The sequence below is a fragment of the Pseudophryne corroboree genome, chromosome 2 (assembly GCF_028390025.1).
Source record: "Pseudophryne corroboree isolate aPseCor3 chromosome 2, aPseCor3.hap2, whole genome shotgun sequence".
Classification (NCBI taxonomy): domain Eukaryota; kingdom Metazoa; phylum Chordata; class Amphibia; order Anura; family Myobatrachidae; genus Pseudophryne; species Pseudophryne corroboree.
Window position 1 is genome coordinate 414,258,325 of NC_086445.1, and position 26,856 is coordinate 414,285,180.

General features: G+C 41.7%; 1 protein-coding gene across 12 annotated transcripts in view; it reads right to left on the reverse strand.

Moving 5' to 3' along the window:
* Positions 1-26,856, reverse strand: part of DMD (dystrophin) — a 3,641,189-nt gene that overhangs the window by 1,451,035 nt on the left and 2,163,298 nt on the right. For all 12 annotated transcript variants that reach the window (XR_010221499.1, XM_063953479.1, XM_063953476.1 and 9 more), the window contains 2 exons: positions 17,984-18,131; positions 10,596-10,745 (listed from right to left, as the gene is read on the reverse strand). Coding sequence is in view for 11 of the 12 variants with exons in the window: in XM_063953479.1 (XP_063809549.1) it covers positions 10,596-10,745; positions 17,984-18,131 (298 nt within the window). In the remaining variant the exon portion in view is untranslated. The remainder of the gene's footprint in view (positions 1-10,595; positions 10,746-17,983; positions 18,132-26,856) is intronic.

Here is a 26,856-nt window from a genome sequence, read left to right on the forward strand (position 1 = left end):
TTCATGTGAACACATCCTCCGGGTCAGAGCTGTAATCCTCCGGGATTCCAGTAAGTATTTCTTCATTATTCCTTACCAAATCACTACCCCTCTTGTCCATAACTCTAATCTACCCCTTCATGCAGCCTAAATATAACCTCCCCCTGCTACCTAACCCTAATATTGCCATTCTGACAATGTCAATATTTCACATGTTGACATTATGAGAATTTTAACAATGTCAACATAAAAACTGTTGACAGGGGTGTAGCCAAAATTTTGTGAGCCACATAGCAACATTTTGAAGGTGTCCTGTCCTAATGATTCTAGAGAGACACCTATTCACAGCAGTTGTTCATTTTATGTCCCATAGTAGTGCTCTAGTTCATTTTCTGAACCATAGTAGTGCCTTAGTTAATGTTATGCCCATAGTAGTGCCCTAGTTTATTTTATGAACTACAGTAATGCCCTAGTTTGTCACATTGTAGGCCTGTCAGTACACATTACGCAACACAGTACCCCCAATTCACATTATGACATACAGTGACCCCAGGTCATATTATGTTACATTACAGAGCTCCGTAGTTCATATTATGCTATCCTAAAGTGCCTCCACTTCATTTTGTGCCACATTACAGTGTCCCAGTTCATATTAAATAACATTATAAATAATGCCATCAAGTACATTGTATACCACATTGCAATGAGCACGTCCATGGCCATACCTACATATACGTATTGCAGGTCCCAAGACAAAAGTATTTAAAGGCCCCTATGTACCACGCAATTGTGAAAAATGTATATAACATATGTGCCTTTGACAGGGAAGGTTGGCCCCTGTACCTGCACCTATGGTAGCTATGCCCTTGAGTGTTGATACTGTGGTGGTGACATTATGAATGTCAACATTGTCATTGTCAACCTATTGACTGTATCCTACTATATCTACACAGCAAACTAATAGAAATCACAATTAGCCTGTCAGATGTCCCAGTGACTTCCATTGCTATTCTTATGATGTCATTGGTAATTTGTTCTGTTTTGTGCATTAATGACTGTATGGTGCATCAGCCGGGTGGTCTTCTGTTTGCCAACGGCCGGGCTCCCGACGACCAGCATACTGGTGCCGGAATCCCGACCGCTGGCATACCGACATCTTTTCTACCTCTTAGGGGTCCACGACCCCCCTGGAGGGAGAATAGATAGCATGGCGCGCGTAGCTCATTTGCGCTCGCCCAGCTGTTGGTATGCCGGCGGTCGGAATTCCGGCACCGGTATGCTGGTCATCGGGAGCCCGGCCGCCAGCATACCCTATTACACCCCATCAGCCATAGAATAAACTACTGGGACATATCACAATGAATTGTGATTTCTGTTTGATTACTAAAAAGACCCAACTCTGCCACCATACACAGTGAGGACTTTTTGGCGAGATACAATGTATAACTGGAGAAATCAGAGTTCCCAGGTTATGAAACAAGTAAATTGGGCAAATTAGTACATTTTCCATTCTTACACTGAATCTCTCACACTACAACCAGTTATTTGAAAGACTTTAGTACAAATTTCAGATTCTGAGCCAAAATCCTTTCAGCCTATAAAACATGCACTGAGCACAAGCAATGCAGCCTGTGTATTTATTCACTTGGCTTTCATCCTAGTATTGATATTTACACAAACTTTTCATGTTGAGCTAATGTCCCACACCCACAGTGAAAGCAATTATGCACAATATTTTACTCTCCGTAAAAATACCACTTAATGCATAATCAAATGCCACAAAACTAATGAAAATGTTTTTGATCTTTTCTAGCTGTGCTGTTAACATTATTAACAAGAATGAATGTTATCTATAGAAATGCATTTAGAAATGTGAAAATGTTGAGCCAATAAATAATATAAAAACAAGAAATTAATATATGAATTAATACTACTGTCATTTTGATTTAGTTTTTTTTAAACTGGTGGGAAAGCCATCACAACATTGATGCTAATTTGCAGTCCTGGGATGACCTCTATTTTTGCCTTAAATTATTTAAAAGATTCTTATACACTCCATTTACATTTGAAAATGCTAAAAGTTGATGAAAACTGGTTATTTCATACATCCAACAAGCCGTATGGATCGATTCATACCAAGACAGATTACCAGATGCAGTATTCTTAAAATAAATGTGCAGAAAGCAAATGGTCTTGTATTAAGTATGATTTAAATATTACAACAATACCAAAGTCAGAGGCATCACTTGGTCTGCTGACACCCAGTGTGCACAGTAGGGCACCCTGCACACGCCTAAGGCGTGTGCTTCCAAAAAGGAGTATGACCTCCATTTTCATCACTTTGAGAGGTATTCCTGAAGATGTTGGGGCTGCCCTCAGAGAGGGTCTCATCCTCAGTGACAGGAGATGGCAGTTGCAGATAATGTCACAGTGCAGAACACAGCTCCATGTCAATGTGGAGGAGGAGGCATTTTGGTGTTACTGGGGTGTGTTCAGCACCCTCCGCATCCCAGCAGTGACGTCTCTGCCAAAGTACAATATTAATTATACTGTCTATTAGTGGTCTATAGAGCTTGTTATAGCATACTTTATGTAAGCACTGTTTTGGATAAAAACCATAATCTGGTGTCCTATAAATTTGTGTTACTAGTAGGTAGTGAGTTGCTAATTGTCATGTGTAATAGAGGCTAAATAGACAGAAAGTCATCAGAAAGCCATGACTTAAAAACATGTCACCTTAAGTCATGATGCCAGTTTTCCAATGTCCAAAGTATAAATTGCCAGCTGTATGTCGAGCTTAAAAATCGATGAAAACTCACCAGATAAAAATTGCTAAATAACAGAGGGTGCACTGGGAAATATGCATATATAGCACAGATGTCAGACTTACCATAATGCCTATATATTAAGACATTCACGAGGACTAACTGCTAAATATGTGCAGAAAATATTGTTTGCATGTACTGTAATTGCTTGTAATGTTTGTGCACTGTGCTTCATGTCCTAGATGCAAAATGGTTTGTATACTGTAAGTCAACATGTTTGCTCTGTATCTTTTCAGGAGAGTTAGCCCCAGTCTTTCTGTATTATGCTTAGTAGCCAAGCAGAGTGCTGGAACGGGAAGCTATTCGGCTAGCCCCTGTATCTCCTGTGCTGTGTGGCTTTTACGCCAGACCAATCCATCAGTACATCGGCCCTTCTGGCATTTGCCAGAAGTGCCAGATGGGCAGTCTGACTCTGGGCAGAACACTATTGCTACAATATCCTCTATGGGAAAGGCAATGCTTTAAAAAATGTATTAAACACTGAAAAACTGATTTCTTTTTTATCCACCAGAGTTTGAATGCATAAAATAATGCCATCTTCAGTTGGCATTAGCTGGCAATTTTTGAGAGATTGCCTAAAGAAGAGGGATCTTTTCAGATCCATCCTCTTTTTGTGGCAGCTCTTCTACTAAAGTTGCCAGTGACCGGACACTGGCATAATGCTTAGTTCTATTAGTCTGTGGGCACCCTGTCCTGAATGATATAGTAATATCCCCTCTATCAGCTTCCCTTTCACATTATGTGGTAAATATAGATGTGTCCCAACTTACTGGTTGTCTGTATGCCTTATGTGAGACCTGGAGGGACTGAGTTGCAGTTATGGATCAAAGTCAGAAGGTCTTTGACACCAAGTGTCTTTGACACCAAGTGGTCGACATGCAAGGTTGACATGGTCAAAATATTGACAGGTTGACACAGAAATGGAAAAGGTCGACATGAGTTTTTGATGGGTTTTTTTTAGTGCCAAATTTCCCTTCCAGCCTGTGCACCACATCCACTCCTCCTTGCTCGGCACAGGTTTCCATTCTGAATTGTAGTCCACGTGGATGGTAAACTATAAAAAAGTAGTAAAATAGAAAAAAAAATCCCCAAAACTCATGTCAACCATATGCTGTGTTGACCATTGTCATGTGAACCATTTGAACCTGTTGTAATTTTGACTATGTTGACCATATGCATGTCGAGCATTTGCTTGTTGACCTATCATCTGGATACCTGAGATGCTCTGAGAGAAGTAACATATTTGGGGGAATCCAATTGTTTGAATAGTCAGTTGGGTGTCTGTTTTTTCCTATCTAATAGACAGGAAAAAACAGACACCCAACCGACTTTTCAAAAATTTTAATTCCCCCCACTGTATTTATCTTTACATTTTGGGTTTTATTCAATTCTTTTCACCCCCTTCCACACCAGTTCTGTTTCTGCTGATGGCATGGTATAATCATTTCAGCTCACTACACCCAGGGTAGCGAGGGTGCCCAATCCTTTAAGCAGCTAAACCTGATTATTATGGGTGTGATATGTACATTAACATAGATCACTTTAGAAAGGAGATTGGGCGTGATATATATCATTACACATGTACAAAGTCACAGATGAAGGACAATAGAAGTCACTGTTAGGAAAAGCCATGGCTGCTGCATGGGAGCCCATCTTACATAGATTCAAACTCATTTGCACACAGATAGGCTAACAAAAATTGGATGGCATACTTGGAAGAGTGGATAAGTCTCCTGGAGCCGCACACCACCTGGCGCCAAAAGGCAGCTGATGCTGATGACACATTGCACATTGAATCACATCATCATGGCCCCTCATCCTGCTTCACAATGCTGGTAATCATGGCTTAGTACAGAGGAGGGCAAGGTCATGATAACACAATTATGAGGGGCAGCCCAAAGGTCTGTTGGTATGATTTCAAGTTTCAAATGAGTATGAGAAAATTATATAAGTATAGCCGTACTTAGCTCCTATTTATCATATGTTTCTACAAATTTCCATCAGGGTAAGCAGTGTCGGACTGGGGCATAAAGCTCCAACCGGGGGAATGCAGTGCTGGGGGCCTATGCTTATGGGTGTGGGCTGCTTCCAGAGAGTGCATGGTCTGGGTTCCTTTTAGAAATATACAGTATATACTATCTATAGTAAATACTGCTAGTGCATGCATGAAAATATACCAGATTAATAACAGCAATGCACAGAAAATATACCATATCCCTGTGCAGAATAATGTAACCTATGTAGATTGTATAATTTGAGTGCATAGTTTGGATCCTGATCACCAGTGGATGAGGATGAGGTAGGATGAGGTGGGCCGCGTCCCACTCTCCCCCCAGGCAGTGGGGCCACCGGGGGTTTCCCCTGTACCCCTGTGGGCCAGTCCAACACTAAAGCTAATCCTTTTTACAATATATATCTCTGAAAGGTTTCATTGTTTTGCTCCCAAATTACTTTGTAATTTCTTTGAGCATTAAATTAAGCGCCTTGTATTATAATTATTATACATCTCTTTTTACAAATTGGATATTTGAAATAGAAAAGGTCAATTGGAGCTACATGTAGACCTGTCTTCTTATGGCTCTATAAATCTGTGTTAGACAGACGTTTCCAGTTCCTTTAATATAACCTTATTTTGAATATTGCTATTTTTTGAGAACGCTAACCTAAAGCTAAAAGTATATCATTTTAAAAACAAAATAACCCTTTCATATCCTGTGTACCCCAGGTAATTGATATCTTAATACAATTGTCTCACTGTATTTTCTTAAGGGAAATATTACACAAGATTGGCTGAAGAGACAGTAAATAGTGCTGTTGTGTGATTCTTCCATCTAACACTTATCATAACTTTTATGATGCATGGCGTTGATGTCTTGAAGGCTAAGGGGGATAAATGAAGGGAATGCTTGTTCTGGCACCCAGCTTACTTTCTGATAATCTAGCTCATCCTTCTTGGCTGACACAAGACCAAGAATAACATTAAAGAGTAATAAACCCTTTCCAGCAAACCTCTTATTCCATGGTTCACAGCCCCGGGTCTAATCTATCAATCCATTTACAGCACATAAAAGGTAAAAAAGCCATTATAGGTCTGCTATGCGCCTTTGCAGGTGGTATATGACAAAAACTGAATCTATAGCTACAGTTGTGTCACACTGTACACTTGCCATTGAAACACCAGACAGACTAACTGAGCCTAAAATTAAACCTTACTGTGCTTTTAATATATATATATCTTATTTTTATTTTTGTTTTTCTAAGTTAGATTTTAATACTAATACTCATTCACAGAGGGCAGCGACATTTCCACCTAATACAAAGCAAAACAATGTCTTCATTTGGCACGTTCACTGCCTGTCTGTCTATTTAGCAACTACAAAACAATATGTTGAAATAAAAACAAGACCTAGAATTTTTTTATACCACCAATCTCCTAGACTAAAAACGCAGCCATAGCAGGAGGTATTTCTAAGTATGCCACTTGCAAGGTCAAGACTCAAAAGGCATTCCCTTCCCTGTCACATTCAAATGAAAACTAGCACAATTCTGTAATCTGCCGTACAAAAACTTGTCTTTTGTAATTTACTGCTTCACGCTATTCACATTGAAAATTAAAATACCTTTTGTACTTGCAAATATCATTTTAGGAAGAATAATTAGTTTTAATTAGAGACTATTAAATGGTTTACAGCAGCTGTGAAATACCCCCCTCCCCCCTGAAGAAGTGACGGAAGCGATGCTGTCGGGGGTAATCAGGTTGCAGCTGTGAGCCCAATGAAAAGAAGACTTTTTTTATCTCACTTTTTTATTTGCTTGTATTTTTTAATTTCTTCCAAGTAGATTACTTTTAGCTGACTCATTGGCATAAAACCGTATTTATGTGTTCTGTTCTACATCTTCAGTTTAGAGGATACATGATGTACTGTAGATTGCTACAGAAAACTGGATTTTTCCTGTACAGTTCTCCAGATTTCAAGTCAAATGCAGAACAGCTATGTGCAAGCTCAATCAGTCACATTAAAGCAAAAGCAATTTACTGTTCTACAAATCGAATCTAAGAGTAAAGTTCATCTCTTTTTAAGCATTTATGGAGGAATTTACCATATGGTCAAATGCAGTAGACCAAGGGGGTAATTCAGAGTTGATCGCAGCAGCAAATTTGTTAGCAGTTGGGCAAAACCATGGGGGTAATTCCAAGTTGATCGCAGCAGGATTTTTGTTAGCAATTGAGAAAAACCATGTGCACTGCAGGGGAGGCAGATATGACATGTGCAGAGAGAGTTAGATTTGGGTGTGGTGTGTTCAATCTGCAATCTAATTTGCAGTGTAAAAATAAAGCAGCCAGTATTTACTCTGCACAGAAAAAAAAATAACCCACCCAAATCTAACTCTTTCTGCACATGTTATATCTGCCTCCCCTGCAGTGCACATGGTTTTGCCCAATTGCTATCAAAAATCCTGCCGCGATCAACTTGGAATTACCCCCTATGTGCACTGCAGGTGTGGCAGACATAACATTTGCACAGAGAGTTAGATTTGGGTGGGTTATTTTGTTTCTGTGCAGGGTAAATATTGGCTGCTTTATTTTTACACTGCAATTTAGATATCAGTTTAAACATACCCCACCCAAATCTAACTCTCTCTGCACATGTTATATCTGCCCCCCTGCAGTGCACATGGTTTTGCTCAACTGCTAACAAATTTGCTGCTGCGTTCAACTCTGAATTACCCTCCTAGTGCTTGTCTACATTTATGTACTGTAACATTTTTTTTTGAGTGCGTACCGTGAACTCCAAAAATAGTTAGGTAAAACCGGGATGGGGTAGCTTAGGTTCCAGGATTTTACAGATACGACAACAGGGAAAATGCAATAGTATCTTTATATATCTTAAAGAAGAAATAAACTACAAACAATACACTAAAATCACATTAAATGGAAGCTTAAGCAATCACTGGTTAATCACCAAAACCCCTGTATCAGATCTTACAAACACAGTGCTCCTGGGAGCAGACAGAACTCAACACCCACAGTCTGATTGATGTACTTCCCTCTTTGAAATATACTAAGACATGAGGGCACGTGTGATTACTATATATACAAATAAACAGAATTATATTTAATAGAAATAACATAAACACCCAGTCCCAGATTGGTTGGCACAGCAACTGAAATATATCAATACAGATTAAAATAGGCAATAAAACAAGAGGAACCCTAACACTGTATAAATTAATCCCCAAATCAGTAGTAGAACTGACTCTTGGCGCTAGAATTCACCTCCTCCATTGCCCCTGGATCAACTTTAGGGTTTCCAGAGCCAAAATTAAGCAGATAGTCCAGGTTAAGCAGTGATAAGGTTGCAAATTGCCCCTGTCCCTTTCTCTGACGGAGCTCCCCTAGAGTAGGGTTGATTGGCTATTGACCAACAATAGTTACAATTTATCGATGGTTAACCTCCAATGATAGATGGTTTTGGCATCAATGACAGAGAACAAACAGTATTCTGACATTGATGGTACAGAGCCCCATGATGGTTATTTTTTTTTTACTTGATGAGAGGATACGGAGCTTATATCTGCCTCTTGGCACACCCACGACGCCGCACCCCAGACTCTGATTTTTAATATATAAAATTAGTATTACTCATAGGTGAAACTCATAAGTGAAACTATCTATGGTTCACTTGTGGATGGTTTTAACCATCAAGGTTAACCACCAATGGTACCATTGATGGTTAATCCACCAATCGCCAACCCTATCCCAGAGTCCAGATACAGGGATCGATCAGTGACAAGTTGCGACTCGCAACCCCACTGCAGATAACAGGTGAGTGCACAACCCTTATCTCATGTTGGATTCTCCCCTTTCATACTTGCGGTGACAGGACCCGCTCCCTCTGCAGCTCTGCTCTGGTACATCTGTGAAACCAGTGCAGAGTTGCAAAACCAACCTGGTTTTGCCTTGTAAATGATTGCTGCTTTAAAAAAATGGGCATACACACAGGGTATTACTGTTAGCTCCTTGTATTATAGTACTTAGTGATTTAGGGGTTGATGTAACCATCAAACAGTGATAACAGTGCAGAAGTGGACAGTGGAAAAGTTGCCCATAGCAATCAGTTTTGACTTGGCATTTATCATGTACATTCTATAAAATTATATGGGAAATGTATCCACTGCTCCACTTCTCCTTTCTTTTCAATGCATGACACATCAACCCCTATATAACATAACACATTTCATGGATACCTAATGTGCCATACAATGGAAGACCACCACTTTAAATCAAAATGTGCTAAAAGGAATATTTTTTACGGTATACTATGTATTCTGAAGTGCTTTTATGCTGATTTGTGGTATATTACATAGACTTCCATCATGAGATGATAGTCACTGCTTGCATAATTGTTAAAATATGTACTAAATGATCATTATATTAAATCATGCATTGAGGATCAAGTTTGTTAAACACTGAAATAAACCATTATTTTCTCTTGTTTTTGGATTATATTTGTAGATAGCCTAGCTTTTCCAAGCCACCAATATACATTATTTAGTTTAAAAAGTTGTTAGCCAAGGCTTGTTCTAGACTTTGCAAAGTAATTACAGTACCTCCATTAGTCAGAAAGATAAACCTTAGGAGCTGACATTAGAGAATTGCCAGTTCAGACAAGAAGCCATTCTGATTAATTTTTTAAAGAGAAATAAAAGATAAATAAGACTGTTACAGTGATTGAATTACCTACAGCAAGTGAAAAATACATGTTTACCAAGAATAACCTACAAGTTGTAGTTTCACATTTTTAAAACAACAATCAGTTTAAGGAAATTGAATTCAATTCACAGTTAATGGAGATTTCTTAAGCCACATGATACATTGCCGCTCTGAGTTGTTTTTTTAATGGTCTCATTTCAGGGTACCAAAGACTTACGCTTGGAAAAGGGTAAAAATGATGAAGACTCTAATGCTCAGAGAGGAGAAACGAAATTACAGTGGGAAAGGAAGTGAGGGAATGCCACAATAAGTAATAGTGGCATTCAATGTCACATGACATTTTTTAATGGCTGAAGACAAAACTACGTAAACGCATGAATGTTGTTTGATATCAAACTTGTTAAACACTACACTGCTCATATAAATTTGATAAAAGTCTCACATCAAATATAACTTCCGTTGATTGAGAGTGCTCCTTTCAACTCTAAGGGCCAAATGTAATAGCCTGCAATTTGCAGGTGCCAGTGCGATCCTGGTAAGTCTATAGACTTAAAATGGCAATTAGTTTAAAGGCAAAGTCAACTATCTTGCTGGCAACTCAAAACCTACATATTACATCTGGTCTATGACTTCCCATTTACTTTCATTCCCAGCCTCATATCAAAATACAGGGCTTGATTTATGTTTGTAAGTAAAGCGAAAAAAGCACATAACTTTCCGGAACAAACTATGTTGCCATAATAGGGGAGCAAATACATTTATATTTTTTCTGTGCAGGGTAATACTGGCTGCTTTGCATGTAACCCACAAATGTTAGATACAGTAGCTTTATTTTCACACTACATTTGAGATTTACGTGTGAACATACCCTACCCACATCTAAATCTCTCTGCACATGTTACATCAACCTCACCTGCAGTTCAACATGGTTTTGCCCAGTAGCTTGCTTTTTTGCTTTACTTACAAACATGAATCAGGCCCACTATCCATATCACATACAGCACTACCAAGAGACAGGTCATTGCTTCCTACAAGATACCATTAAGTTACTTACACAATAAAGTTGGCCTACTAACCTTTATCCAGCGCTGATTAGCCTCTTTGAGGCCACTTTCAATTTTTCGCTTTTCTTCTGGTGCAATTGTGACACTTCCTATCGCTGTACTTCCGCTTTCATTTAATTCTTTCAGGAATTCCTTGCGTGGTAGAAGCTCTTCTACTCTCAACTGTAAAAATATGGAAGCATTTATTAAATATACTGGATGCCTTGTGTATTTCTTGGCACACATAGGTCTATCAGTTCAGCTGCCTTAAGGTGGATACACACTATACGATATGCTCCATGAGCAATATCGCATAGAGTTCCTCCTCTGCTCCCGGACCACCAATACACACTATGCAATATCATAAATGAAGTCATGCAGCTTCTGACGATATTGTGAGATTGAGATGCATGTACAGCCGATAGTGGGGGTCATTAATGTAAACAATATTGCTCAGGAGGGTAAAAAAGAGTGATATTGTTTACAATATCGCTTAGTGTGTATGCACTATTAGGTATCAGCTAGCTAAACATTTGATCTAATATAACAACTATACAAATAGTAAGATAGATGACAATAGCGTAATAATTCCTCACCTTGATTGGTGTATTAAAATACCTTTTGTGTTATAAACTATCCTAACTTTGCCAATGGAATTAAGGGTACTACACTGTTAATGTAAGCATAATATGAATGGTAAAATCAACTGTATGATAACCACATTTTTTTTGTTAATTATTATTATTATTATTAGAACTGTAAGGCTCCAAAGTGCTCGGAAGCAGTGGAGACTTGTGAAACACAACCTACATAAAACAGGGACAAACAATGCAGAGACAATAAATGCAGACAATAAAACTGAGGGAATGGAGAGCCTAGCACATGATGTATTACAATATATAATTTATAATATATAATTTATAATAAATGGATGAATGGGGCATGTTATGTATAAAACAAATCCTTTATTAACTTGTATATCATTGGTAAAAAAATGCAAAGGTATCTGACCTGTCATGCACTTGAGGTGCTGTGTGACAGATGATATGGTGCCAGTTCAGGTGGAATATCAACAATAGCAATCTCTCAATCAGGGAGGGGATCTATAATTGTCTGTCTCAATTGAGGACAAGTCCTGTATTGCTCTGAACCAGCTAGGCAGAAAAAGTCAGTTGTTTATAGAGAAAAGTCAATCAGATGAACAGTTTGCGGCATCCCGCTGACTGACTGTTAGTACTGGTGCTATGCCGGCTTGCGGTGATTGCGGTGTTGCCCCGGGGTTTAGCATACAGGCGTGCGTGTGAAGGGTAAGGAGGATTGGGAGCTCCGGACCACAGATCACCCGGTGCGGCGCCAGTCCCCTAGCGCCTGTCAATTTACAGACATGGCGCCGGGAGCTGTGACGCTGTGGGAAGCAATCTAGGTCTGCGGCAGAGGTCCGCTGGTGTAAGCCTGTTAAGGGCTGTCACCATGGACCATGTGCCGGGAACAGAGACTCGGGATATACCTCTCCTCCCCCCTCCTCCACTGTTTGCTCTGTACCCCACCGGCTTACCTTCTTCTCTCCGTCCGTATCCTCTCTTCAGTCACGGCTCTCTGCTTCTGGGTATGGGGTGTCACGTGACTCGCATTCGGCTCGTACCGGTACTTACTTTGTTCACATCAGCTGAATGATGGTTCCAGTATCAGAATGTCTGTGTCTCCAATGCATTTCGACCCTCTTGGGGTCTTTTTCTGGGGATTGCTGTATAGTTTTCAAACTGATTCTCCCCACTCATTCATAGGGAGTGACCTTCCGTGATTGGTTGCCTGTCAATTAATGCCATTGGTCCGTGCCTGGTGCACGTCTCCTATGGTTGATAATTTGGAGTGATTGGTCCCTAAACCTGTCAATCTCATATGAAAACAATAAAAAAAGAGATGATTGTATATACATCTCTTTTTTGCTGCAGACCTAGATTGCCTCCCGCAGCATTGCAGCTCCCGGCGCCGTGTCTGTAAATTGACAGGCGTCATCTGTAGTCCGATGCTCCCAATCCTCCTTACCCTCCACATGCACGCCTGTATCCTAAACCCCGGGGCAACACCGCAATTACGGCAAGCCGGCATAGCACCAGTACTAACAGTCAGTCAGCGGGATGCCGCAAACTGTTCATCTGATTGACTTTTCTCTATAAAAAACTGACTTTTTCTGCCTAGCTGGTTCACAGCAATACAGGACTTGTCCCCGATTGAGATGGGCAATTATAGATCCCACTCCCTGATCGGGAGAATGCTATTGTTGATATTCCACCAGAACTTGCACCATATCATCTGTCACACAGCACCTCAAGTGCATGACAGTTCGGATACCTTTGCATTTTTTACCAATGATATACGAGTTAATAAAGGATTTGTTTTATACATAACACACCCCATTCATCCATTTATTATAAATTATATATTGTAATACATCATATACCCTAGTACAACCTAAGGCTTATTGAGCGCTACAAAGTTATACATATATATTTATTAATGAGTACTATTCTTGTTATCACTTATTACTAACCTTAAATGGTGCTTTACCCAATCAGCTCCTAACTGTCATGTGTTTGACAAATGACAGGAGCTGATTGGTTGGATCATCATTTAAGATTAGCAACAAATGATAACTAGAATATGACTCATTAAATATGCCATTTTACCATATACTTTATCTCTCTCCAAGCTTTGGAGGATCTCCTCCATAATTAGGTGCATAGCACAACTCTGAATAGCTTGTAATATTGTCGACATGCCCTCACTGAATATAGGCTACAATCAGGGGTGCAGTAGAAATATTTTCTTAGTGGTACTGAGTGCAGAAAAATGGGCATGGGCATGTGTTGTGAGGAGGCGTGGCCACATGCTGCTAGTGGGAGTGGCTTAATGACAGCCCCTTTTTTAAATTTGAAGGCAAGGCTAAACATATACTGTATAGTAATGCCTCCAGTATAATAGAAATATATAGTGATACCTCCAGTATAATAGAAATATATAGTAATGCCTCCAGTATAATAGAAATATATAGTAATGCCTCCAGTATAATAGAACTATATAGTGATACCTCCAGTATAATAGAAATATATAGTAATGCCTCCAGTATAATAGAACTATATAGTGATACCTCCAGTATAATAGAAATATATAGTAATGCCTCCAGTATAATAGAAATATATAGTAATGCCCCCAATTTAATAACAATATATAGTAATGCCTCCATTATAACAGGAAAATACAGCCACTGTCGCACTCCCAGTAACCCTGACAAAGTGGGAGGAGCCGTCATGCTGCCAAGCACCATGGTCTTGTTGCTTTGTGGCACATTATAATTGTGGTAATGGCAAACTGTGTGGCAGGTGGTACTGCGTACCCACAGCAAAATTCTTATGGGTACTCCATACCCGAGCGTACCCACATACTTGCAGCGCTGGTTACAATCAGACATCCTACTGTCTCCAACTTATGCCCTTTTCAGCTGTAAGCGGAGATGCAACTGTTTCACCGGTATATGCATACTAAGGGCCTTATTCAGGTTTGTTAGCAAACCAGCAAAGCAAGCTCCTGGGCAAAAACCATGTTGCACTGCAGGTGAGGTAGATGGGTGTGTTCAAACTGAAATCTAAATTGCAGTGTAAAAATTAAGTAGCCAATATTTACCCTGCACAGAAACAAAATAACCCACTCAAATCTAAATCTCTCTGCACATGTTACATCTGCCCGCTGCTGCAGTGCAACATAGTTTTGCCCATCAGTGTACTTTTTTGGTTTGGTTTAGTTTGACAAGATACAAGTACATCTGCAAAACTGGCTTGTACTCAGTTCTGCATTAGCCACTATGTGTTACAGTGATAACATACTTTTCAACTAGTGAAATTCATGGGCCTCTAAAGGTGAAGTTTATGGGGAAGTGGAAGTGGGGGGGAGAATAAATGGAATATAGGCATGTTGTGTAGATTAGGTATGGTTGTGAGTGATACCAGGATCATCTGAACAGCATAGTAGGCCCATGGCAAAGCAATGAGAACCCTACACACCCATTCATGGGAACCAATTATAAAAATCATAACTTGCCCCTCTTGCACTGTATCTACACATACTTAAGTACAGTAAATGGCTATCAGCTCTCTCATTGGTGAATTGCTCCAGCCATCCTGGCTGGGAGGCAGGTAGAGAATGTTGCATTGCCACTCCGATTGTGTGTCCACTACCCGCACCTGCATGAAGGCCCCTAGAATTGTGGTGCCCATTGTTCCTATACAGTAAGATGGCCCTGTGTGAGACATGGGGGTAGATTTACTAACCACCAGTTAATCAACACTGATGATGTTTAGCAGCTTTGATCAATGGATTTAAAGCAGCAACTGCAATAAATGCTAAAGCAGGATTGTTCATTATTTATTACAGATGCCATTTTTAATCCATCTGTCAAAGCTAAAGTGCCTTGCTAAAGTATTCACCCCTCTTTGCATTTTTCATTTGTGGCCTTATTATGAGGCATACTGTGACAAATTACATGGCCCAATGTGGGCACTGCTATCAAGTAGTTAGGACTGCTGTATCAGAGAAGCCGTGAAGTGGCCAGCAGCTAAACATGTGTTTGCAAACATTTGTGACGAATTCTCTGAATTTTATTACCAGATAGATTCAGGGATGGTTACAGGTAATTTTCAGTGTGCGGAAGGGAATTTGGGGGTGGGAATTTGCACCCCCCTTCCTCTTTGTTTGTTTGTCTGTGACCCCTCCCCCTTCCAGCACCTGATATATAATTATCTCCAGGTATGATTGAGCAGCTTCCAAATTGTTTGTCATTTGTGGCCTCACAATCTGGAATTAAAATTAAAATGGGTTGTTTGAAGGTCTGCATCATTTCATTCACAGAACATGGCTACAACTTTGAAGATGTTTTTTATTTTATTGTGAAGCAAACAACAAATAGGCCAAAAAAAAAACAGAAAACTTCAGCTTTGCAGAGGCACCTTTTGCAGCAATTACAGCTGCAAGTCACTTTGGATAAGTCTCTATGAGCTTGCCATATCTTGCCACTGGGATTTTTGCCCATTCCTCAAGGCAAAACTGCTCCAACTCCTTCATGTTGGATAGTTTCCGCTTGTGAACAGCAATCTTCGAGTCTGACCACAGATTCTCAAATGGATTGAGATCTGGGCTTTGACTAGGCTATTCCAACACATTTAAATGTTTCCCTTTAAACGACTCGAGTGTTGCTTTAGCAGTATGCTTTGGGTCATTGTCCTGCTGGAAGGTGAACCTCCATCTCAGTTTCAAATCACAGGCAGACTGAAACAGGTTTTGCTCAAGAATATCCCCATATTCAGCATCATCCATCTTTCCCTCGACTCGAAACAGTTTACCAGTCCCTGCTGCTGAAAAACATCCCCACAGCATGATGCTGCCACCACCATGTTTCACTGTGGGGATAGTGTTCTTGGGGTGATGGGATGTGTTGGGTTTGCACCAGACATAGCATTTTCCTTGGTGGCCGAAAAGTTAAATTTTAGTCTCATCTGACCAGAGCATCTTCCTCCATACATTTGGGGAGTCGTCCACATGCCTTTTGGCAAACTCAAAACGTGCCTTCTTATTTTTAATACTAAGTAATGGCTTTTTTCTGGCCACTCTTCCATAAAGCCCAGCTCTATGGAGTGTACGGCTTATTGTGGTCACATGCGCAGATACACCAGTCTCTGCTGTGGAACTCTGCAGCTCCTTCAGGGTTACCTTTGTTCTCTGTGCTGCCTCTCTGATTAATGCCCTCCTTGCCCGGTCTTTGAGCTTTGATGGCTGGCCCTCTCTTGGCAGGTTTGTTGTGGTACCATGTTTGTTCCATTTGAAGATGATGGATTTGATGGTACTCCAGGGTATCATCAAAGATTTGGATATTTTTTTTATAACCCAACCCTGACTTGTTCTTCTCAACAACTTTGTCCCTGACTTGTTTGGAGAGCTCCTTGGTCTTCATGGTGTGATGCCTCTCGCTTAGTGGTGTTGCAGCCTCTGGGGCCTTTCAGAAAAGGTGTGTTTATACTGACAGATCATGTAACACTTAGATTGCACACAGGTGGACTTAATTTCCCTAATTATGTGACTTCTGAAGGTAGTTGGTTGCACCAGAACTTTAGAGGGGCTTCATAGCAAAGGGGCTATATACATATGCACATGCCAATTTTCTAATTTTTATTTATAAAAAAAAAAATTAAATACATTTTTCTCATTTCACTTCACCAATTTAGACTTTTTTTGTGCAGATCTATCATATAAAATTCAGATTAAACAAAAATTAAAATTACAGGTTGTAATGTAACAAAATAGGTAAAAAGCCAAGGGGGGTGAATACTTTAGCAAGGCACTGAATGTATCATAATAAACCAACAATTCGTAAATCTAGTCTAAGTTTTTTTAATCCTGATTTTGTGTGGGTAAATGTTGGGAGGTAAGTAATAAGGCAGGTATGCAGGCACATAATTGATCTACCTTTTGTGCTCCATTTCCACCTAATATACTGTAGGGCCTGATTCAGAGATGCATGCAAATTCCACCGTAACTGCGATTCTGTACACAGTGGTTCATCTGTGGTTCGTTGAAAATATGCTGATGTTGCAACTGCAGGGATTTCTAAAAATACACCCACTGATGGCATCTATAATTAGCTACTAGCCTACAAAGAGGCACCATAGGACAATCATGAATCGCAACCCTATGGTTGCTCATAATCTCTGTCAGAAGTGGTACAAAGATTCAGTTGCTGGCTGTGACACATCCCAGAAATGGTCACAACACACCTGTGTTTTACTTGCCTCCCCCCTTACTTCCCAAAAACGCTCACTGCCTATCAACCACTCTGCCTCCAAATCCTCACTGCCACCACTACTGGTAGTCAAATTTTTGTGACTCTGATCCTTATGCTGTACATAAAACCACTTAAAGCTACAAACATCAGCACTGCAGCTCTGAATCAGGCCTATGGTTGAAATGCTCTTTATATAGCTACACATGAGATTATGCAAAAGAAACAAGCTGCATCAATCTGCATTTTTTTTAACCTGATTTTCAGCAGTTTTTTCAAAAGTAATAATAACATTGAATGTGAAGCATGTCTGGTTTTGCATTTATTATTTCAGCATTAAATTTAAAGAGCCATAAATAGTCAGTGTTGCACAGTGCTTCTTACTAAATGATCCCCGGCGCCTCCTTTTTGTCTGTTATTTTTTTACATTTTGTTAGAACCAAAAGAAAACATCTTTGTTAGGTTAGTTTGAGAATAACTGCTTACTATCTAAAATGATGAATGCATTTATGTGTAATATACAGAATTCTCATAAAATACAACAAAACATTTAACAAAAGAAGTCAAAACATAAAAATACCATAACAAATATTACCTTTACTTTTTCCAGTAATTCATTCAGTTGAATCTCATTTCCTTGTTCCGCTGGTGTACTAGCAATTTTCTCGGCATCTTCTAGCCAAAATCGGAAGTTATTTAGGTCTTTGTGTAGTCCATACAACTTATTCTTTTCCTCTTCTAGTCTATAAGATATGGGCAGGACTGTAATTTAGCATACTGCATATCTTACAGAAGCTAAGGAGCACTTTTCAGTCGGGCGGCAAAAAAACAGATAAACATTATCTTTTTCAGCTTTTGCTGCTTATCAGGTTGCTAATCCTGCTGTGAGGCCAGCTGCATAGGGGGATCCATAGAAGCAGAGGAAACATTGGGCTTGATTCTGACCAGCACAAATGCTGCAGCAAATGCACCCGCTTATGCAGCTAAAGTGCTAAATTATGCAAATATTATTTTAAGCAGCATCCATGGGTTGGGTATGGGTTACCGGCGACCGGGATCCCGGTGATCATTATCACGATGCCGGGATCCCAGCAGCGGAATGCCAGTGGGGGAGGGGGCGAGTGCAACGAGTCCCCTTGCAGGCTCGCTGGCGATGGTTGTCGTGGACACCCACGAGTGGGAATAGTCCCTACTAGTCAGCATGGCGACTGTCAGGATTAGGGGGGTGCAGGATGTAGTTGCCGGTAATATGGCCATCACACAACTACATCCTGTCTCCGTATGTATAAGCAGTCTCTGGATGTATGAACGTGAGCGTGGAGATCTGCCGGATGGACTGTGCTCACTAATGTACAACATCAGCAAACATCGGTGGCTCGCATAAGTCCTAGGTCAACCAGATAGAATTCTGTAATTCACAACAAATATGGCCTTTACAGCAGCAGTACTGTGAGAGAGAACACAACTGCTTGCACAATCACACCAATGACACTCCTATAGCATGCCCACAACACAGCCTCTTTTTGTGTTTTATTTTGGTTACCACTTAGTCTCATTTACTTGAGATTAAGGAGGTCATTCAGACTTTTTTGCAGCAGTGCGATCGGGTCTGAACTGCGCATGCGTATGCACTGCAATGCGCTGGCACGTCGGCCACTGGCGACGGGGATCACTGGACACCGATGGAATCTATGGAGAAAGCGATCGCACCGCCGATCGCAAGAACATTGACAGGTAGAGGCCGTTTGTGGGTGCAAACTGACCGTTTCTTGGGAGTGTCTGGAAAAATACAGGCGTGCCCAGCCGTTTGGAGGTAGGGTTCCTGACGTCAGCTCCTGGCCAGATCATCGAAGCGACTGAGTAAGCCCTGAGCTGTGCAGAGACTGCACAAACGTTTGTTTGTGCAGCTCTCTGCACAAGCGATCGCACCCCTGCAAAATGTTTAACCCCCTCCCCCTGTAGGCGGCAACTACCTGATCGCAGCACTGCAAAAAAAACGCCTGCGTGCGATCAGGTCTGAATCACCCCCTAAGTACGCACATGAGTGAGAATTTGCAAATGCAGTTTGTGAGTGTACAGTAAGGGTTTCTGAGAATAGTCGCTCATGCTCAGTAGCAAAACATCGGCCATTTGCAAAAAAATCAGCATATCATACAAATCAGAAACAGGCCCATTGCTAACCCTAAAACCCCTATCCATCTAAATACAGATAAAGTAACTACAGTATGTCAGACTGGTAATTGTAACTGGTGTGCTGAAGTGTTGGAGTTCTGCAGAAGTCAGGTCCATACTTGTTCATCATACAGTATGTAAAATGAAATGCTGTGTGCATATGAGACCTTTGTTATGGTATCAAATTTATTTGAAGTTCCAACTGGTGCTCATATTTATGATGTAAGGGTGGAGAATGGATTAGTGGATACTAATGTCTGAGACCAAGAGTACTGAACTAGAAAGTCTTACAACTATACAGATATTTAATAGAACATATTCCAGTTTTCATCTCCGGTGTGTGTTCCAGTACTACATGTGATACTGTAACACCGAAACCATCAATTCTGGCTCACTCATTTTTCTTTTTCTGCATGTGGTGTTGGAATTAATATTGTTCCATTTCTACATTTTGGTTTTTTTTTAAACTGCCATTTTTATTTCAAAGGGACTGTAAGACTATTTTTATTTTCCTTTTTTAACTTTTTTTTAAATATCTTCAGACTGTCAAAGAATCTACAAAAGTGTGGATGAAAACAGATGCAATGCATACTATAATATAAATGTGTGAGTATACGAACCTCTCTGAAGTAGCTGGATGTGAGACAAGAATCTGGCTGAGGGGAATATTTACTTACAATTTTACAAAATCACATGTGTTTGGCAGATTTATATGTGGTTTGAAAATCATGAATAGTGCAGTTTCATAGAGATGAGCGGGTTCGGTTTCTCTGAAACCGAACCCGCACGAACTTCATGTTTTTTTTACGGGTCCGAGCAGACTCGGATCCTCCCGCCTTGCTCGGTTAACCCGAGCGCGCCCGAACGTCATCATGACGCTGTCGGATTCTCGCGAGACTCGGATTCTATATAAGGAGCCGCGCGTCACCGCCATTTTCACACGTGCATTGAGATTGATAGGGAGAGGACGTGGCTGGCGTCCTCTCCATTAGAAATTAGATTAGAAGAGAGAGAGAGATTGTGCAGAGTCAGACAGAGTTTACCACAGTGACCAGTGCAGTTGTTGTTAGTTAACTTTTATTTATTTTAATATAATATATCCGTTCTCTGCTATATCCGTTCTCTGCCTGAAAAAAAACGATACACAGCAGCAGCCAGTCACACAGTGTGACTCAGTCTGTGTGCACTCAGCTCAGCCCAGTGTGCTGCACATCAATGTATAAAAGGCAAAGCTTATAATAATTGTGGGGGAGACTGGGGAGCACTGCAGGTTGTTATAGCAGGAGCCCCCAGGAGTACATAATATTATATTAATTTAAAATTAAACAGTGCACACTTTTGCTGCAGGAGTGCCACTGCCAGTGTGACTAGTGGTGACCAGTGCCTGACCACCAGTATAGTAGTATATTGTTGTATGTATTGTATACTATCTCTTTATCAACCAGTCTATATTAGCAGCAGACACAGTACAGTGCGGTAGTTCACGGCTGTGGCTACCTCTGTGTCGGCAGTCGGAACTCGGCAGGCAGTCCGTCCATCCATAATTGTATTACAATATATACCACCTAACCGTGGTATTTTTTTTTCTTTCTTTATACCGTCGTCATAGTGTCATACTAGTTGTTACGAGTATACTACTATCTCTTTATCAACCAGTGTACAGTGCGGTAGTTCACGGCTGTGGCTACCTCTGTGTCGGCAGTCGGCAGGCAGTCCGTCCATCCATAATTGTATTATTATTATAATATATACCACCTAACCGTGGTTTTTTTTTCATTCTTTATACCGTCATAGTGTCATACTAGTTGTTACGAGTATACTACTATCTCTTTATCAACCAGTGTACAGTGCGGTAGTTCACGGCTGTGGCTACCTCTGTGTCGGCAGTCGGCAGGCAGTCCGTCCATCCATAATTGTATTATTATTATAATATATACCACCTAACCGTGGTTTTTTTTTCATTCTTTATACCGTCGTCATAGTGTCATACTAGTTGTTACGAGTATACTACTATCTCTTTATCAACCAGTGTACAGTGCGGTAGTTCACGGCTGTGGCTACCTCTGTGTCGGCAGTCGGCAGGCAGTCCGTCCATCCATAATTGTATTATTATTATAATATATACCACCTAACTGTGGTATTTTTTTTTCTTTCTTTATACCGTCGTCATAGTGTCATACTAGTTGTTACGAGTATACTACTATCTCTTTATCAACCAGTGTACAGTGCGGTAGTTCACGGCTGTGGCTACCTCTGTGTCGGCAGTCGGCAGGCAGTCCGTCCATCCATAATTGTATTATTATTATAATATATACCACCTAACTGTGGTATTTTTTTTTCTTTCTTTATACCGTCGTCATAGTGTCATACTAGTTGTTACGAGTATACTACTATCTCTTTATCAACCAGTGTACAGTGCGGTAGTTCACGGCTGTGGCTACCTCTGTGTCGGCAGTCGGCAGGCAGTCCGTCCATCCATAATTGTATTATTATTATAATATATACCACCTAACCGTGGTTTTTTTTTCATTCTTTATACCGTCGTCATAGTGTCATACTAGTTGTTACGAGTATACTACTATCTCTTTATCAACCAGTGTACAGTGCGGTAGTTCACGGCTGTGGCTACCTCTGTGTCGGCAGTCGGCAGGCAGTCCGTCCATCCATAATTGTATTATTATTATAATATATACCACCTAACTGTGGTATTTTTTTTTCTTTCTTTATACCGTCGTCATAGTGTCATACTAGTTGTTACGAGTATACTACTATCTCTTTATCAACCAGTGTACAGTGCGGTAGTTCATGGCTGTGGCTACCTCTGTGTCGGCAGTCTGCAGGCAGTCCGTCCATCCATAATTGTATTATTATTATAATATATACCACCTAACCGTGGTTTTTTTTTCATTCTTTATACCGTCGTCATAGTGTCATACTAGTTGTTACGAGTATACTACTATCTCTTTATCAACCAGTGTACAGTGCGGTAGTTCACGGCTGTGGCTACCTCTGTGTCGGCAGTCGGCAGGCAGTCCGTCCATCCATAATTGTATTATTATTATAATATATACCACCTAACCGTGGTTTTTTTATACCACCTAACCGTGGCAGTCCGTCCATAATTGTATACTAGTATCCAATCCATCCATCTCCATTGTTTACCTGAGGTGCCTTTTAGTTCTGCCTATAAAATATGGAGAACAAAAAAGTTGAGGTTCCAAAATTAGGGAAAGATCAAGATCCACTTCCACCTCGTGCTGAAGCTGCTGCCACTAGTCATGGCCGAGACGATGAAATGCCAGCAACGTCGTCTGCCAAGGCCGATGCCCAATGTCATAGTACAGAGCATGTCAAATCCAAAACACCAAATATCAGAAAAAAAAGGACTCCAAAACCTAAAATAAAATTGTCGGAGGAGAAGCGTAAACTTGCCAATATGCCATTTACCACACGGAGTGGCAAGGAACGGCTGAGGCCCTGGCCTATGTTCATGGCTAGTGGTTCAGCTTCACATGAGGATGGAAGCACTCAGCCTCTCGCTAGAAAACTGAAAAGACTCAAGCTGGCAAAAGCACCGCAAAGAACTGTGCGTTCTTTGAAATCCCAAATCCACAAGGAGAGTCCAATTGTGTCGTTTGCGATGCCTGACCTTCCCAACACTGGACGTGAAGAGCATGCGCCTTCCACTATTTGCATGCCCCCTGCAAGTGCTGGAAGGAGCACCCGCAGTCCAGTTCCTGATAGTCAGATTGAAGATGTCAGTGTTGAAGTACACCAGGATGAGGAGGATATGGGTGTTGCTGGCGCTGGGGAGGAAATTGACCAGGAGGATTCTGATGGTGAGGTGGTTTGTTTAAGTCAGGCACCCGGGGAGACACCTGTTGTCCGTGGGAGGAATATGGCCGTTGACATGCCAGGTGAAAATACCAAAAAAATCAGCTCTTCGGTGTGGAGGTATTTCACCAGAAATGCGGACAACAGGTGTCAAGCCGTGTGTTCCCTTTGTCAAGCTGTAATAAGTAGGGGTAAGGACGTTAACCACCTCGGAACATCCTCCCTTATACGTCACCTGCAGCGCATTCATAATAAGTCAGTGACAAGTTCAAAAACTTTGGGTGACAGCGGAAGCAGTCCACTGACCAGTAAATCCCTTCCTCTTGTAACCAAGCTCACGCAAACCACCCCACCAACTCCCTCAGTGTCAATTTCCTCCTTCCCCAGGAATGCCAATAGTCCTGCAGGCCATGTCACTGGCAAGTCTGACGAGTCCTCTCCTGCCTGGGATTCCTCCGATGCATCCTTGCGTGTAACGCCTACTGCTGCTGGCGCTGCTGTTGTTGCCGCTGGGAGTCGATGGTCATCCCAGAGGGGAAGTCGTAAGCCCACTTGTACTACTTCCAGTAAGCAATTGACTGTTCAACAGTCCTTTGCGAGGAAGATGAAATATCACAGCAGTCATCCTACTGCAAAGCGGATAACTGAGTCCTTGACAACTATGTTGGTGTTAGACGTGCGTCCGGTATCCGCCGTTAGTTCACAGGGAACTAGACAATTTATTGAGGCAGTGTGCCCCCGTTACCAAATACCATCTAGGTTCCACTTCTCTAGGCAGGCGATACCGAGAATGTACACGGACGTCAGAAAAAGACTCACCAGTGTCCTAAAAAATGCAGTTGTACCCAATGTCCACTTAACCACGGACATGTGGACAAGTGGAGCAGGGCAGGGTCAGGACTATATGACTGTGACAGCCCACTGGGTAGATGTATGGACTCCCGCCGCAAGAACAGCAGCGGCGGCACCAGTAGCAGCATCTCGCAAACGCCAACTCTTTCCTAGCTAGGCTACGCTTTGTATCACCGCTTTCCAGAATACGCACACAGCTGAAAACCTCTTACGGCAACTGAGGAAGATCATCGCGGAATGGCTTACCCCAATTGGACTCTCCTGTGGATTTGTGGCATCGGACAACGCCAGCAATATTGTGTGTGCATTAAATATGGGCAAATTCCAGCACGTCCCATGTTTTGCACATACCTTGAATTTGGTGGTGCAGAATTTTTTAAAAAACGACAGGGGCGTGCAAGAGATGCTGTCGGTGGCCAGAAAAATTGCGGGACACTTTCGGCGTACAGGCACCACGTACAGAAGACTGGAGCACCACCAAAAACTACTGAACCTGCCCTGCCATCATCTGAAGCAAGAAGTGGTAACGAGGTGGAATTCAACCCTCTATATGCTTCAGAGGTTGGAGGAGCAGCAAAAGGCCATTCAAGCCTATACAATTGAGCACGATATAGGAGATGGAATGCACCTGTCTCAAGTGCAGTGGAGAATGATTTCAACGTTGTGCAAGGTTCTGATGCCCTTTGAACTTGCCACACGTGAAGTCAGTTCAGACACTGCCAGCCTGAGTCAGGTCATTCCCCTCATCAGGCTTTTGCAGAAGAAGCTGGAGGCATTGAAGAAGGAGCTAACACGGAGCGATTCCGCTAGGCATGTGGGACTTGTGGATGCAGCCCTTAATTCGCTTAACAAGGATTCACGGGTGGTCAATCTGTTGAAATCAGAGCACTACATTTTGGCCACCGTGCTCGATCCTAGATTTAAAGCCTAGGTGGACATCTTGCCTCTGTAGAGCCAGTTTGTGCAAGGAGAGATTAATTGCTTCTTTTTTGGGGGGGGTCCAAACCAACCCGTCATATCAGTCACAGTCGTGTGGCAGACCCTGTCACTGAAATGATGGGTTGGTTAAAGTGTGCATGTCCTGTTTTGTTTATACAACATAATGGTGGGTGGGAGGGCCCAAGGATAATTCCATCTTGCACCTCTTTTTTCTTTTCTTTTTCTTTGCATCATGTGCTGATTGGGGAGGGTTTTTTGGAAGGGACATCCTGCGTGACACTGCAGTGCCACTCCTAGATGGGCCCGGTGTTTGTGTCGGCCACTAGGGTCGCTTATCTTTCTCACACAGTCAGCTACCTCATTGCGCCTCTTTTTTTCTTTGCGTCATGTGCTGTTTGGGGAGGGTTTTTTGGAAGGGACATCCTGCGTGACACTGCAGTGCCACTCCTAGATGTGCCCGGTGTTTGTGTCGGCCACTAGGGTCGCTAATCTTACTCACACAGTCAGCTACCTCATTGCGCCTCTTTTTTTCTTTGCATCATGTGCTGTTTGGGGAGGGTTTTTTGGAAGGGCCATCCTGCGTGACACTGCAGTGCCACTCCTAGATGGGCCCGGTGTTTGTGTCGGCCACTAGGGTCGCTAATCTTACTCACACAGCTACCTCATTGCGCCTCTTTTTTTCTTTGCGTCATGTGCTGTTTGGGGAGTGTTTTTTGGAAGGGACATCCTGCGTGACACTGCAGTGCCACTCCTAGATGGGCCCGGTGTTTGTGTCGGCCACTAGGGTCGCTTATCTTTCTCACACAGCTACCTCATTGCGCCTCTTTTTTTCTTTGCGTCATGTGCTGTTTGGGGAGGGTTTTTTGGAAGGGACATCCTGCGTGACACTGCAGTGCCACTCCTAGATGGGCCCGGTGTTTGTGTCGGCCACTAGGGTCGCTTATCTTTCTCACACAGTCAGCTACCTCATTGCGCCTCTTTTTTTCTTTGCGTCATGTGCTGTTTGGGGAGGGTTTTTTGGAAGGGACATCCTGCGTGACACTGCAGTGCCACTCCTAGATGGGCCCGGTGTTTGTGTCGGCCACTAGGGTCGCTTATCTTACTCACACAGCGACCTCGGTGCAAATTTTAGGACTAAAAATAATATTGTGAGGTGTGATGTGTTCAGAATAGGCTGAAAATGAGTGTAAATTATGTTTTTTGAGGTTAATAATACTTTGGGATCAAAATTACCCCCAAATTCTATGATTTAAGCTGTTTTTTAGGGTTTTTTGAAAAAAACACCCGAATCCAAAACACACCCGAATCCGACAAAAAAAATTCGGTGAGGTTTTGCCAAAACGCGTTCGAACCCAAAACACGGCCGCGGAACCGAACCCAAAACCAAAACACAAAACCCGAAAAATTTCAGGCGCTCATCTCTACCTGAGTTTCATATCAAACTGAAACAGCCATCCAAATGGAATGTAGAAAAATCATGCAATTATTCATTCAAACCACCAGGATTTTCAGACATGTGGTGTTATCCTATTAACCCCATAGCTCTTTTGGCCAGTAAAAATGGCCGGATGTAGCGATGTTTGACCGATGGTCATTATCATGGTATCCAATTAGAAGCCGTTTTTATCAGTCAAAATTTGATCTGGGAACGTGCGATAACACAAAGGCTCA